The sequence below is a fragment of the Musa acuminata genome, chromosome BXJ2-4 (genome assembly GCF_036884655.1).
Source record: "Musa acuminata AAA Group cultivar baxijiao chromosome BXJ2-4, Cavendish_Baxijiao_AAA, whole genome shotgun sequence".
Classification (NCBI taxonomy): Eukaryota; Viridiplantae; Streptophyta; class Magnoliopsida; order Zingiberales; family Musaceae; genus Musa; species Musa acuminata.
In genome coordinates, this window is record NC_088341.1 from 5,391,882 (window position 1) to 5,404,683 (window position 12,802).

At 44.0% G+C, this 12,802-nt stretch overlaps 3 protein-coding genes across 3 annotated transcripts; all 3 read right to left on the bottom strand.

The window, feature by feature from the left end:
- Positions 1-642: 642 nt before the first annotated feature.
- Positions 643-4,382, bottom strand: LOC135609659 (uncharacterized). The gene is made up of 5 exons (XM_065103145.1): positions 3,909-4,382; positions 3,699-3,826; positions 3,505-3,617; positions 2,996-3,181; positions 643-816 (listed from the first exon to the last, which is right to left on the bottom strand). The coding sequence occupies exons 1-5, from the start codon at positions 4,250-4,252 to the stop codon at positions 787-789; spliced, it is 801 nt and encodes a 266-aa protein (XP_064959217.1). The 5' UTR covers positions 4,253-4,382; the 3' UTR covers positions 643-786.
- Positions 4,383-5,626: 1,244 nt separating this feature from the next.
- Positions 5,627-7,834, bottom strand: LOC103980854 (U-box domain-containing protein 75-like). Its single transcript, XM_009397377.3, has 2 exons — positions 6,528-7,834; positions 5,627-6,458 (listed from the first exon to the last, which is right to left on the bottom strand). Exons 1-2 carry the CDS (start codon positions 7,173-7,175, stop codon positions 5,808-5,810), a joined length of 1,299 nt encoding a protein of 432 aa, XP_009395652.2. The 5' UTR covers positions 7,176-7,834; the 3' UTR covers positions 5,627-5,807.
- Positions 7,835-8,787: 953 nt separating this feature from the next.
- LOC135609660 (lecithin-cholesterol acyltransferase-like 1) lies at positions 8,788-10,314 on the bottom strand. Its single transcript, XM_065103146.1, has 2 exons — positions 9,859-10,314; positions 8,788-9,785 (listed from the first exon to the last, which is right to left on the bottom strand). The coding sequence occupies exons 1-2, from the start codon at positions 10,254-10,256 to the stop codon at positions 8,876-8,878; spliced, it is 1,308 nt and encodes a 435-aa protein (XP_064959218.1). The 5' UTR covers positions 10,257-10,314; the 3' UTR covers positions 8,788-8,875.
- Between the last annotated feature and the right edge of the window lie 2,488 nt (positions 10,315-12,802).

Genomic DNA, 12,802 nt, shown 5'->3' on the forward strand with positions numbered 1-12,802 from the left:
TCCTTCTCCAAGATGAATCTGTCAAAATGTTTTCAGTACTACCAAGAAAATAATATTAAAAATATTATATTATAATGTTTTTATACTGCTTTAAAATATTTACACTATGTTATGATATTTTCGGTAACACTTAGAAAACATTTTAACGTAGTATAAGAGTGTTATTGTTTTTAGTAATACCAAAAAATATTATAACATGATAAAAATTATTATATTACAATATTTTGGATACAATATTTTTTAATCTTATTACAAAATTATAATATAATATAAATACATTATAACTAGATCAATTCATGGACCAATCCATATGAAGAGAATAAGAAAACGAATAACTTGTTAGCAAATAAAGGGTGCTGTTAGGAATTCTGAAAATAGGGACTTCCTAGAAAAAGCACAGAAAAGACTTTTATTCGGGCAATTGGCCCCTTTTCGTTCATTCATACAAACAAAAAAAAATTCCCTAGATTTTCCCGTCATATACCACAGAAAAAATAAATTATTGGATTCAAATACATACTACAGCACAAGAAGCTTCTAAAAAATACAAATATATACAATAAAACGACCGCTACAAACATACATGAGCTAATTTGCAGACTCTCAAAATGTGGACTAAAATCATATTGCACGCTGTCAAAATGCCACCAGAAAAAGCCAGGTATTACATTAATTATCACCTTGCGTTTGGTACACATTACTGCCACATGATATACATGTTAACACAATTGACATTAAGATAAGTAGTAGTAGAAGAAGACCATCATTCTTGAGTTCACGCTCAGATCACCATCTACGAACCAATGATGTCAGTAACTGCAAAAAAAAGAATTTACATGTCACACCAACAAAATAAGAATTTAAGGATAGACTTAAAGTTGAACAAGACCATCATTCATCTTCATTAGAAAGCTACATGTGATACAGCACCTACATATTTATTTATAACATTTTCAAGCCAAAGCATATAATAAGTTGAATAAAATTACTTTTTGTTCTTGCACGTGGCCACCTAAGCACCTCACCTGTCTCCACAAGTCTTTGGACTATCACATTATATAAACACATGCATCTCTATGAATATTTGTGCATAGTATATTTAGTGCATGAAACTCTCGCTAATCCGAGATTTAGAAAGGTCAATGTTTGTGGCCATACCTCTAAATATAGAGAGGTTATTTTTGTGACTCGAATCGGGGTCTCTCAAGTTGCAAAAAACAACCTTACAATTATATGAGAAGATATACTATGCATATAAAGAGTAAATGTGTATTTGATAAAAAAAAAACAAGGGTGCACATATTGAGCAATAGAGTGTATGAAAGGGTGATTTTCTTTACAAAAAAAAAAAAAGGACATCTTGCCGATGAATATATGGTAGCTCACTGAAGAATCATTGAAGGGCTTTGTTTACTATCTCACCCAAGTGCTCTTTGGTGCTTAACCAATAAGTAATTCAGAGAGAACAGCAGACAAAAGGGGAATATGAAATCCCCAGTAGTGATGAGGTGTCACAAAGAGTAGCAAGCCTCCCACGGTTAACTCTTTGCTATATCTACTCCAAGAATAGCTATTCTACTTTCAAGTGAACAGATAACGTAGAAGGTAAATGCCAAATGCCCAGGTTCCACATATGTCACATGACATGCTTATTGTCAGCGGTGCTAAAATGCTAGAATAAGAAACTTTAAGTCAAATATATAGACATACATATCGAACATTGTCAGCAAATAGTAGCTGAGATCAAGATTTGCCTGAAAATAACCCACAGGACACCAACGGCAATGTTCACATATAATCATATAAGTATCACAGAATTCATGAAAGGACAACACCACTAGAAAAATGCATAGGAGTTTCAAGCTAATGCAACATAATTTAGCGTGAAAAGCAAAAAAAAAAAATAAACAGTATATTTTTCTTTCATCATTTGGACAATACAATTAGTCCAATTATAAGATATTCTAAATACCAAACGTTTATGAAGCTAAATTTTGCAAACAACTGATAGACATACAATTGAGAGGAAGCTCAAAGAGCACAGTAGAACTTCGAGTAACATAGTACAAGATGATGACAAAGTATATGTCATTTGCACTATGTTCAGAGAATGACATTTACCAAAAAAAAAATAAGGTAGAACTAGCACATGAGTAACATGTTCTCATATGTATATAGCCAACGAGGACGGATCCATCACATCAAAAGTGCTTGAAAAAAGATTGAACATTGCTACTGATAGAATGACAAATTTTCAGAAAAATAGAAGTACAGAAACAATTGAATGAATCCTTAGCTCTACAGCCAAATTCATAGCGTTGGGCAGAGACACCTCAATGAATTGATACAAATGCTAATGTGTAAAAGGACTATTGCATATTCCTACAGTGTTGAATGCCTATGATATTAATCATCTCAACTCACCTTATAACCCGTTTTATCAAAAAAAAAATCATATACTAAATAGACTACTTCTGCTAAACATATCGAAACTCAATGAATAACCACTTTGTCAAGAATATCAGTTAAGAACCTGTCTTAACTATGTTGCTACATATTATTACATCGTTTGCAGACCTATTCTGAATATAATAATACACATGAATTAATGTTCACAGTCCACTCTAATAATCATCCTAGACAAAAACAATGCCAACATTCTAATCCAGTAACCTTTAGAACCATATTATATCTGAGGAATCATGCAGAAACTTTCAAAATATTTTTATTAGCATTCATCTTTTATGGCCAGAACTGACTTGGGTGTTGACATACACATACCAACAAAAATTAATTGCACACAAGAGCAGTAACCAATACATGTACATTGACCTTCCCCAAACCCCGCATTAGCGGGAGCCTCGTGCACTGAGTACACATCCTTTTTATCCAAAAGAGCAATAACCAATGACAGAACCTAAGGTATTGTAAATTATAGTTTGTTTCTTAAGCAGCTTATGAAACAAAACCTTAATGATAAAAATATATTCAGTACCTCAAAAAGTTCGAATGCGCTTCCACGTTTATAGACATCGTTCCGCTTGTTTCTGTTACTCAGAAGAAGATTGCAAACCAAAGCCCTCCATGCTATCAACAAGATCCCAGTACTTCCCATAGTTATCAACATGAACGGAGTTGGCGGAACATGACCTGATGTTGCAGACCTGATTACCAGTCCTAACTGCCAATTATAACATATCAGTAAGCCCATATAAATGGTATACAACAATTATGAAGGGTCAATTAGAGATGCATCTTATTGGAGAAAAGATACCAAAAACAATGACGAAAGAACATGAAGAAACAGATGCATCTTATATGAAAAGATTTCAATTATTAACAATTGGTCTTGAGCCTACAAGTGAATCTCATGATTGATGTTCCAAATTCTGAGAGGATTAACTAATTCAAAGCTGAATTACCATTGTCACGTTTTTTGGTAATAATTATCAATTGTCCAAAGGTAGCATCTAATCCACATCAAGATTTAAGATTAGTACTCACCGGAATGCCAATCGCCCAAGACTTGACAGCTGCGAGAACAGCTTTCATGGAACCATTCACTCCTCTACCGTCATCCCCGTAACCTCCAAGAAAGTAGGCGCTCAAAACCCACCCTGCCAAAGCATAATTGAGAGACCCTCGCAAAAGGCACCCAAACGCATCGCGAAAACAAACAAAGATGGCGACTTGCTAACCAGCAATAAAAGGGTCAGCCGTCCGCAGTGTCTCGAAATCAAAAACAGGCAACCCGTGGCTGAACCTGCCTACCGCCGAGAAAATGAGAAGGCACAAGACGTCTCCGCCCGCGAGAAGACCCACCTGCCTGAAACCCACAACAAACGCATCAATCCACCATCTCACCCAATCAAGGGGGTCCGAATGCGATCAAAATTGGAGAAACTTACGCCCAAGTAAGGAGCTTCGAGGAACCCCCAGGCTTCTCGAACTGGATGACGCCTTCGAGGGGAACGCCGTCGTCGCCGACGGAGACGATCTCGTCCTCCTGCACGGCAGCTGGCGGGGAGGAGAGGGGGCGGGCGGAGCGGCCCGGGTCGACGGCGGGCGCGGAGAGGGACAGTGGGCGCGGCCTCCTAGGGTTCCGGGAGGGGAAGCGGGGGCGGGATTTGGAGAAGAGAGAGGGGTCGGTCTTGGAGAAGGGGCTGAGGGAGGAGGAGACGGCGGAGGAGGAGGAAGAGGGGCATCTCCTGGCGGAGAGAGCTCCGTTGGGCGCTTGGCTCAAGAGCAGCATCGGTTCGACCACCAGAAACGAAACGAGGGCGTAATCTTGGATTTCGTTGGAAACCAATCGCTATTCGCAGCCGCTGCTTCAGCGTCTAAATTTCAACTTCAGCTGCCTCTTCCCATCTCTTTCTCTTAGGTTACAATTTGACATCTATATCCCTCGCAAGGACAGCATGGCCGACCTTTCTCCACCACCTTAACCTTCGGCTATTAGCGAGTTTAATTGGACGTTTCTTGGGCCTGATTCAAGTTTCACGGGCTTGCAGTCCATCTGGGCCCAAAAAATCCACCAATAAAAGATCATATTAGCTTAGGAAGGTAATTTTAAGCCGCACTTTACGGTGCACCAGTTAAAGATCTGTTTAAGAGTTATAAGATGTACGATGGTGTGTGGGATCACTGTATCCTCGGTATGTGTAAGGAACAGCTTCACCATCCGTTGGGTTTCTCGCAATCGGCCAATCGAACACGATGCAACGTTGTATAGATGTTTCCCTAAATGTGAACCTCTCCTTTGTTGCATCAAATGATTCCGCTTGTTCAGCGACATCAAGGGAGAGTCTCAAGATTGGATGAGTGGAATATCTCAAACAAAGTGTAACAACATATCGCTTTGTTTATGTCATAAGATAGCGTATTTTGTTCGCCCAGATGTGAGGGTTAATGAATATTTTTAGAATTCTTGATTATATTTAAATTAATTAGAAGAATCTTAATTAAATTATTATTTTTGAGTGAATTAAGGTTTGTTTACATAAATAAATATTGGGTTTGATTCTTTTATAAATATTAAGGTTAGCATTGGGATTTTATCTGATGTCTATAAATTTCCTTTTATCCAAGTCACTGATCACGAAGCGAATTCCAATCATCACAGCTCAATGAGAAACACACCGAAGAGCAATAATTAATCCGTCCCAAGAAAGGGGATGATGCGTTTCAGGACATGAAAGCATACGGAAGACAATGTGCATAGCGCAAGGAGAGTAAAATGTGGACGATTCAAGTGGAATCATGACGCTGCTAAATGAAGGTGAACATGGGGAGCATCGAAGAATGACCTTCGGCAGCAAAGTGGCGTCTTGATCACTGCCCTGGTCAATGGTCATCACCACTGCCCCACCCCACAAGGAAGGAAGCAACTCCAGCAGCAGTAAACCTCTTCCCATTCCTCGGCTCAATAAAGTAAACCCTGGAACTTACAAGCTTTCCTTCGTTCCAGATGCCTCTTCTCGGGTTGCTCACCTCAACAATTGCCTCTACCGGGAATTGGTCTTTATTCAAAAGATATAAAAGAGCTTAGAAATCTGACAACCAAGATAGATTGTCATTGATCAACCAGTGAGAACCTGTGTCTGTAACATGAACAGGTACCAACACAGAAACAAAATTACTCTTATAGATTTCTTTTCTCATCCATAAATAATTACATCAAAAACGGATTATTCTTCATATATGGAGGATGAATGCATATTGTAAGGCCATTACCATCTTATCTCAATCCAAGTGCATAATATTAAGGTCAGTCCGCTAATGGAGTAGTGCAGCAGCAGATCCTCACGTCACTGCATCGTCCTCGTTAGCTTGCACTTGGAAATGAAAAGGGTGGCAGTGTAATTGAGACTACAGAGCTTCAGCAAATCGGATGCTTGTTTCTTTAGCTCCGGAGGGCAATCGCTCTGTATCACAAGCAACAGCCTTGTTGCCAGGCCAGCCTCTACTGCAAGATAAACAAATTCCTCGGGAGCAAGCTTACACACCGCCCATAGTATCGACAACGCATGTTGAGTACAAGCCTCGGACACCTTCATCAGAGGCCTCACTGTGTTGGGAATGGTTTGGGGGCAATCCTTCAATGCTGATCGACCATCAGGGATGGCTGCGAGATCATCCAAGATTTGTAATGCCGATTCCAAGCTGTTTGGGCTCAGGTCCGGCAGTCGCTCGACAAGCTGCGCGACTGCTCTGATGCTCACGATCGAGCTGCGGAATTGGTCGTGGGAGCAAATGGTCTTTAGCAAGCTAAGACCTGCTGAAACCCCGTCGGGTTCTCGTTTATCCTTCACCATCCTTACCAGCCCCACTAAAAGGCTCAGACTTGAGACGATCTCGAATCGGAAACTCTCCGCACCCATCAACACTTCGATGAACCTCGCGCATTGTATCTTCGTCTTGGTTGTTCCCTCGTTCAGCATGTCTACGACGAGTGAGATCTTCGCAGGTTGCATCAAGTCAGTCATTGCTTCTGAATCAAGGTTGAGATTGACAAGAACGGCGATCACCTCGGAGCCGACGGCATGGGAGGTGAAAGGGCCTAGAAGAGAAGATAAAATGCCGAGGACGCCGGAATCGATCACAGGCTTTTCGATGGAGGGGTGGGCGGCAACGATCTTATGCAGTTCTTTCAGAGTCTGTACTCGCGCCTCCCCCTTGACCTTCTCGAGGCATTGGACGAGCTCTCTGGCGCGGCCCTCCACGTCCTTGGATCGCTTCATCAGACGCAGGTAGCGCTGCGAGAACCAGGCGTGGATCAGTTGGTGGAGAGTGCGGTTGGGGGTGACGGTGTCGTCCCAGAGATCCTGCATGGTGGTGGGACAGGTGAGGCGACCCGTGGAGAACCACCTGAGGATGTTGACGCGCTCGTAGGTCTGGCCGGTGCACAGGGTGACGGGATCCACCATCGGCTCCAGTGAGATGGGGCAGATGAACACGATCGGCACGTCGTTCGCCTCCGCCGCCGAGTCCATCTCCTCGATCATCTCCTTGAGGTCGTGCTTCTTGGCGGTGCCCAAGGTCCCATCTTTGCCGTCCAGGAGGCCGCTAATGACCGCGCCGCCGCCCAAGATGCCATCTTTCACGGCCGTGTCGACGTCCATGACTTGCCCGCCGGCTTCCAGCCTCCAGCAAGCCGGTTGCTGGAACTGCGGCATCGCCAGGAACCCCAAGACTTGATCTTTAGTAGTAAAACAGAGGGTGGAGCAGGGGAGGAAGACGAGGACTAGAAGTGGAGGCGAAATGAGTGGATAGAGAGAAAGTTGGGATCACCCAACTGCCCTCCTTTTGGAGTTGTGCGCTGGTTGCTGATGGAGGCTTCGGTGGCTCCGATCAAGCATCATCACGGCAGGGAGCATCATGGGGCTATAATCCGCGCTGCTTCTCAGGAAACCCAAGGCTCATCCAGGCCTGGTTAGAGCTCCCAACTAGGCTTCACCAAAGGTTAGGAAAAGGCGAAATCATAATCGAGCAAGGCCGAGACCAGTTGGAAGGTAAAGGAACTCGTCACAGTAAAAGCGACAACGGAAACATCCAAGGAAACCAAGAAACAGAACAAAGCAAACAAAATTCTTTTCTTTAAATCTTATTTTCGATGGCAGAGCATGGTAAACAAGTTGAGATCTCACGGAATAACTTGAGAGGGAATCTAAGAGAGAGGGCTAAGAAGCTTAGTGACTGAGAACCCTCAGCCTCCTGGACCAGAACGAGTGAGAGATGACGGCCGCAGACATCATAAAAGACGCATTATGCTGCTACCTCTATTAAACTAACAAAAACCAAAAGGATTGAAGGGGACCTCCCATCACTCTGTGCTCTCTGCGCATATTTCTCCCTTCTTATCAAAGAGAGACGGCATAAGAAAACCAGTGTGGGCCAATGGGGGGCGTAGCCGAAGCCAAATCCTGTGCAGGGATCCCTGCATTATCTAAAGTTACAAAAGGATCCCCTCCGAAACCGTCCATCTGTGCCTCCTTCAAAACAGGCGGACGGTTAGGATTGGAAGAGTGTCTCCGATGGACGATTTCGATGCTCCCTTACAGCCCTTCTATGCAAAAGCACATTTGCGTGCGGTATCATCGCCCATGAACGAGCGCAGGGCGTGGGCAAGCGCACTGCACGTGCAGTCCTGCCGTGGTGGTCGGGCTCGCTTCTTTCTCGAGTCCCCGAAAAGTATAAATTAAGGCAGGTTTTGTCTCAATTTGTTGAGGTCCTGATGAGGGTGATAATTATGGTAAGACTCGCGTGACATCAGCTGACGCCCCACGTCCCTGTCGAGCTGACAGCACTTGACAAACGCGGGCTGAAACGCCAACCGAGGCTCATTAACGACTGCTCAGGCTCTGTCCCTCACGCCACGCATGTCGAACGCCATCCGAGGTACGATCCTGCGCCATGCGGGCAGGTACATCAGGTAACACTAAACTCCCCTATAAATACCTCGCGTTCTAAATAAGAGGGGACAGAGGACAACAGAGAAACACTAACAAACATCCTGCCACCTTGAACTAACTTGATCGTCGGAGGGGTCGGGTCAAGCACCCCAACCCGACCTGTGTGCAGGAACGAAGACGAGGCGATTCTCTCCGGACGCATCAAGCGAGGAGCCCATTCCCGGAGGAAACGGCGACCCACCTCCACGACCGAACCGACCGAGCCAGCGACCTCAGCAGTCCCGAGGAACCCCCTGGGAAGATACCCCGTCATCCGGACCCGAACCGAGCCACGTCGTCCCGAGGCCACGGCTCAAGGTAGTTTACACAAATAAGGTCGAAGGGAATATGTCACGCATTATGCATTGAATTATCAAATTCATACACTTAATTTAGACTGCATAACATTTTAATCGATCGTATTGTCACGCTCGAAAGACTAGAGAGCTCGCGGTAATGGCGTTTATGCTGCAAATCTCTGCTACAATCTCCTTCAAAGCGCTCTTATCCTTCAAAATCGAGGTATGGGAGACACCAGGCAGCCTGATCACCTTCAGATCCTGGCTCGCCGACCCCGCCCACTCGGACTCCAGCGCCAATAAGCTCACCAAATTGACCGTGCCATCTCCGTCGCCGTAAACCACCTCCGGCTGCACGTCGAACCCGTCCTCCCCGTAGAACAACGTCTCCGGCGTCTCGACCCCGCTGCCCACCACGCACGTCACCGGCACGCCCGGCTCCTCGAACTTGTCCGTCATCGGCAACACCCGCGTCTTGTACGGGTAGACCCCTTCCTCGAACCCGATGTCCTCCATGAACTCCTCCATGTCCCATGCGGAGTAGCTCTTGTTCCCGGACACGACGAGCGGAATGTGGCCGAACACCTTGGGCGACGGCAGGAGCCACTGGTTGCTCTCGGAGCTCCGCTGTTCGGCCCGAACAAGCAGAGGGTCCACGATGGGGATGCCGAGGGTGTACCCCGACGCAAAGGTGAGCATCTCTTGCACCGTGCCGGCCCATGGCGCCGAGAGGGTGAGCAGGTGCTTGACGTACTTTTGCCGCCATGAGGAAGTGCTGCGGACGAGGAGCTGGAGCGCGAAGAGGCCGCCGAGGCTGTGGGAGAGGAGGATCACGGGCTTGCCGCCATTGGAAGCGCTCGCAGATTCGATTAATTCTTTGAGATCTTCCAGATACTGGGTTCCAACTTTGGAGGGGTGGCCTTCTGCGGCCAGACCGTAGCGGAAGTCGTACGGCGCGCCGAAGAGGTTTTCGCCGTCTATATAGCCAAGCTGCTCCAAGGAGTTCACGAGAGTTGCCATGTATTCGGTGATATGCCTGCGAAAAGACCCTAGTGAAGCCGAGGAACACGAAGATCCAAGAGAGAGGCCGAGGCGCAGCGAGAACCTACTTGAGGTGAGGGTCGAGGTAGAGGAGCCCCTGAGTGGAGCCGAAGCAGGGGACCCGGGTCAGCACGCCGGGGGCGTTGCGGTAGTCGTCGAGGGCGGCATGGTAGTACAGCGTCATCCGCTCGGCGAAGCAGCGGGTGAGGGCGGGCACCAGCACCGTCGGGTCGAACCACAGCCTGAACCACCCGTCCTTCCCCTTCCTCGTCGCGGAAAGGGCGCAGAGGAGGCTCGACGGCTTGTAGTCCTTCGTCAGCCGGGCCTCCAGTTGGTTGCCGCCACTCCCCGGTATGAGGACCAGAGGGTGGAGATCGTTGCTGCCCCCCGCAGAAAGGCACACGGCCGGCAACAAAGCCATGGGAAAGACAAGAAGGGGAAGGATCAGAATGACATTCATTTCCATTATCCATCTCTCGACCACTGTGTTGCTTAAACTCCCATATGGTTGAGAAGGATGAGAACGTGTGGTAACGGTTGTTTGCTACTTGGAAGCTTTTGGCCCATAGAATTTTGGTGTTCTGATTTGTACACCAGTCGCATTGATGGGAATCTACGCACCTAAAACGAACATTTGACCTTTTTATCACGCAAGATGTGACAGCATATCCACCCGCATGCATATGTCAGATTTCTGACGTGGCAGTAATTATATGGATCAAAAGACTGGATCTCGTTCAGCAGAAACAGCCTACGTCTTAAAATAATGAAATTGACAGGGGGGAATAGAGATTGATCATAATTTTCTTTATTGAGATGAAGCCAAATATATGATCCTTGCAAAGTTGAAATGGCCTACCAAATTACTAACAACTTGATATTCACGAGAGATATGGCTTGAGACGAGAGATAGGAGTTGTATAAGGTCGATAAGGATTGCTTCAAGATGATTTCTAAACTTCTAGGATTATTGTCTCGAAATGGAACTTAAGTGAGCTCAATCTCTTGGGCACTCCACACAATAGGTCAATGTCAAGTGGAGGTTCCCGACTTAACCCATCCGACGCTTGCATTTGTTTCGAGTGGAGACCGTAACCTTTGTGAGGTTCAAAATATGATCTTTGTTTAAACATCGATGATCGATTTTTATATTTGATAAGTCAAACCGATAGGAATTACTCTCCTTTTGTGATGCACTCATGTGAACAACTATTCAGTATGACCCCCTAAGGTACGAGTTGGCTGATACGATTTCTTGAGGTGCAGGTCGATTTATATAATCTTCCGTAATGTAACGTTAATTTAGCATATGACAACTAATGGGGTGTCGGTTATAGTTCGATCATCTTCTACGTCAGATAGATATCTTGTTGTCTTTCACATCAGTTTCTTGGTGGTTGACGGTTAAAGGATGACAGATTGATATTAGAAATTCTTTGTGATAAATGAAGCTCAATGCACTATAACTTATGTCCAGAACTTCTCTAGTTATCTCCCTCAACGGCTAATCATGCTTGATAATTCCATCATGAGAGAGGTTTGGCAACTTGATAACCTTGAGATACTGTTCTGGCAAATTAGACAACTCAGACTCGAGTGCCAACGTGTCGCCATCGCCATGTATGATCTCAGGAAGCTCATCAAATCCTCCTTCCCCGAAGAGCAAAACCTCCGCAGTCTCGATTCCTGTTCCGATCATGCAAGTGTCCGGCACTTGGGGAGCAGTCGGCTCCTAGATGAGTATACGCTCGCTGTATCCAATTCCATCGAAGTATACGTTCATTCTTGATGCTGAGTAGTTCCCCTGCTTGGAGATGACAAGAGGCATTTCTCCGAACACTCAGAGCGACAGCAGAAGTCCTGTTCTCCGGTCGCGTCACCAAGCGGTCGACGAAGGGGAGCCAATCTCTGTCTAATCATGCAGATGAGAAAAGATGTCATGGAAGCGACTATTATCGTCGTTCCATCAACATATAAACATAAACATAAACATAAACATAAATTAATAAAGTATTTTATTAGAATCGTAAAAAAAATAAATAATTGTGCTACATTCAAATGATTACACGACAACCATTCATTGGCATGAAATGCTATTTATTGCGGTGGAGCCACACTCCAAATTATCTATGATCTCATATCTTGTATGGTCCAAATAAGTGTAAAGTTGCAGGTGTAAAACTGGCTTTGGTGTCCGCGTGACTGTCATAGAATTATAATATGATACAGCGTAACATTTTAGTTTGAATTTCTTTTATTATACCAGCTGAAATTTCTTGTGACAAGGGAAAAGAGCAAAGGCCAATTTGGAATGCTGGATCAGTTCAATTTAATTCAGGATTGATTGATGCTATGAGTTTATCGATCCACAATATATACTACTCTCGGTATCTAACATTATGTTCTACTTGTAATTAAGATTAATATTGAGTGAGATTCCTGATATGATCTCTTCGATACGTAAGTTAGGAATGAGATGAATTAAAAGGGAATTAATAAGAAAATATTATACCTCAACAACTATGCCCTAAGTTATCTTTTATAATCTATCTAAATTTATCCACTAATGACCCAAGGCAATATTCTATGGATACAACTATTGATAACAAAAGGTAATAGTTTTATTCGATTAATTACGTGTTGATTGAAGATGAATATGTCTTAAGATCCTAAAATTTTGGATATTTAGATTTTTAAGTAAGCTAAGAGATCAATTATTTATCATAGGAAATCTTTTTTTTTCCATAAGAATTACTTTTTAAATATTTTAAGTCGAGCAAAATAATAAATCATACATAAAAATTCTAACATTATTTTATACAAATTTATAATGTTTTTTGGGTTTAATATTATTTCAAATTATTTATGATCATAAAAAATTATAAATTGACAGGAGAAAATGGAAACAAAATAATATTACCAAACAAAGTTAAAACAAGTACGAAAATTTATACTATTCACAGTTTTTATGTTCAGAAAAACAAAACAGGAAAACCATTGAACACATCTTTC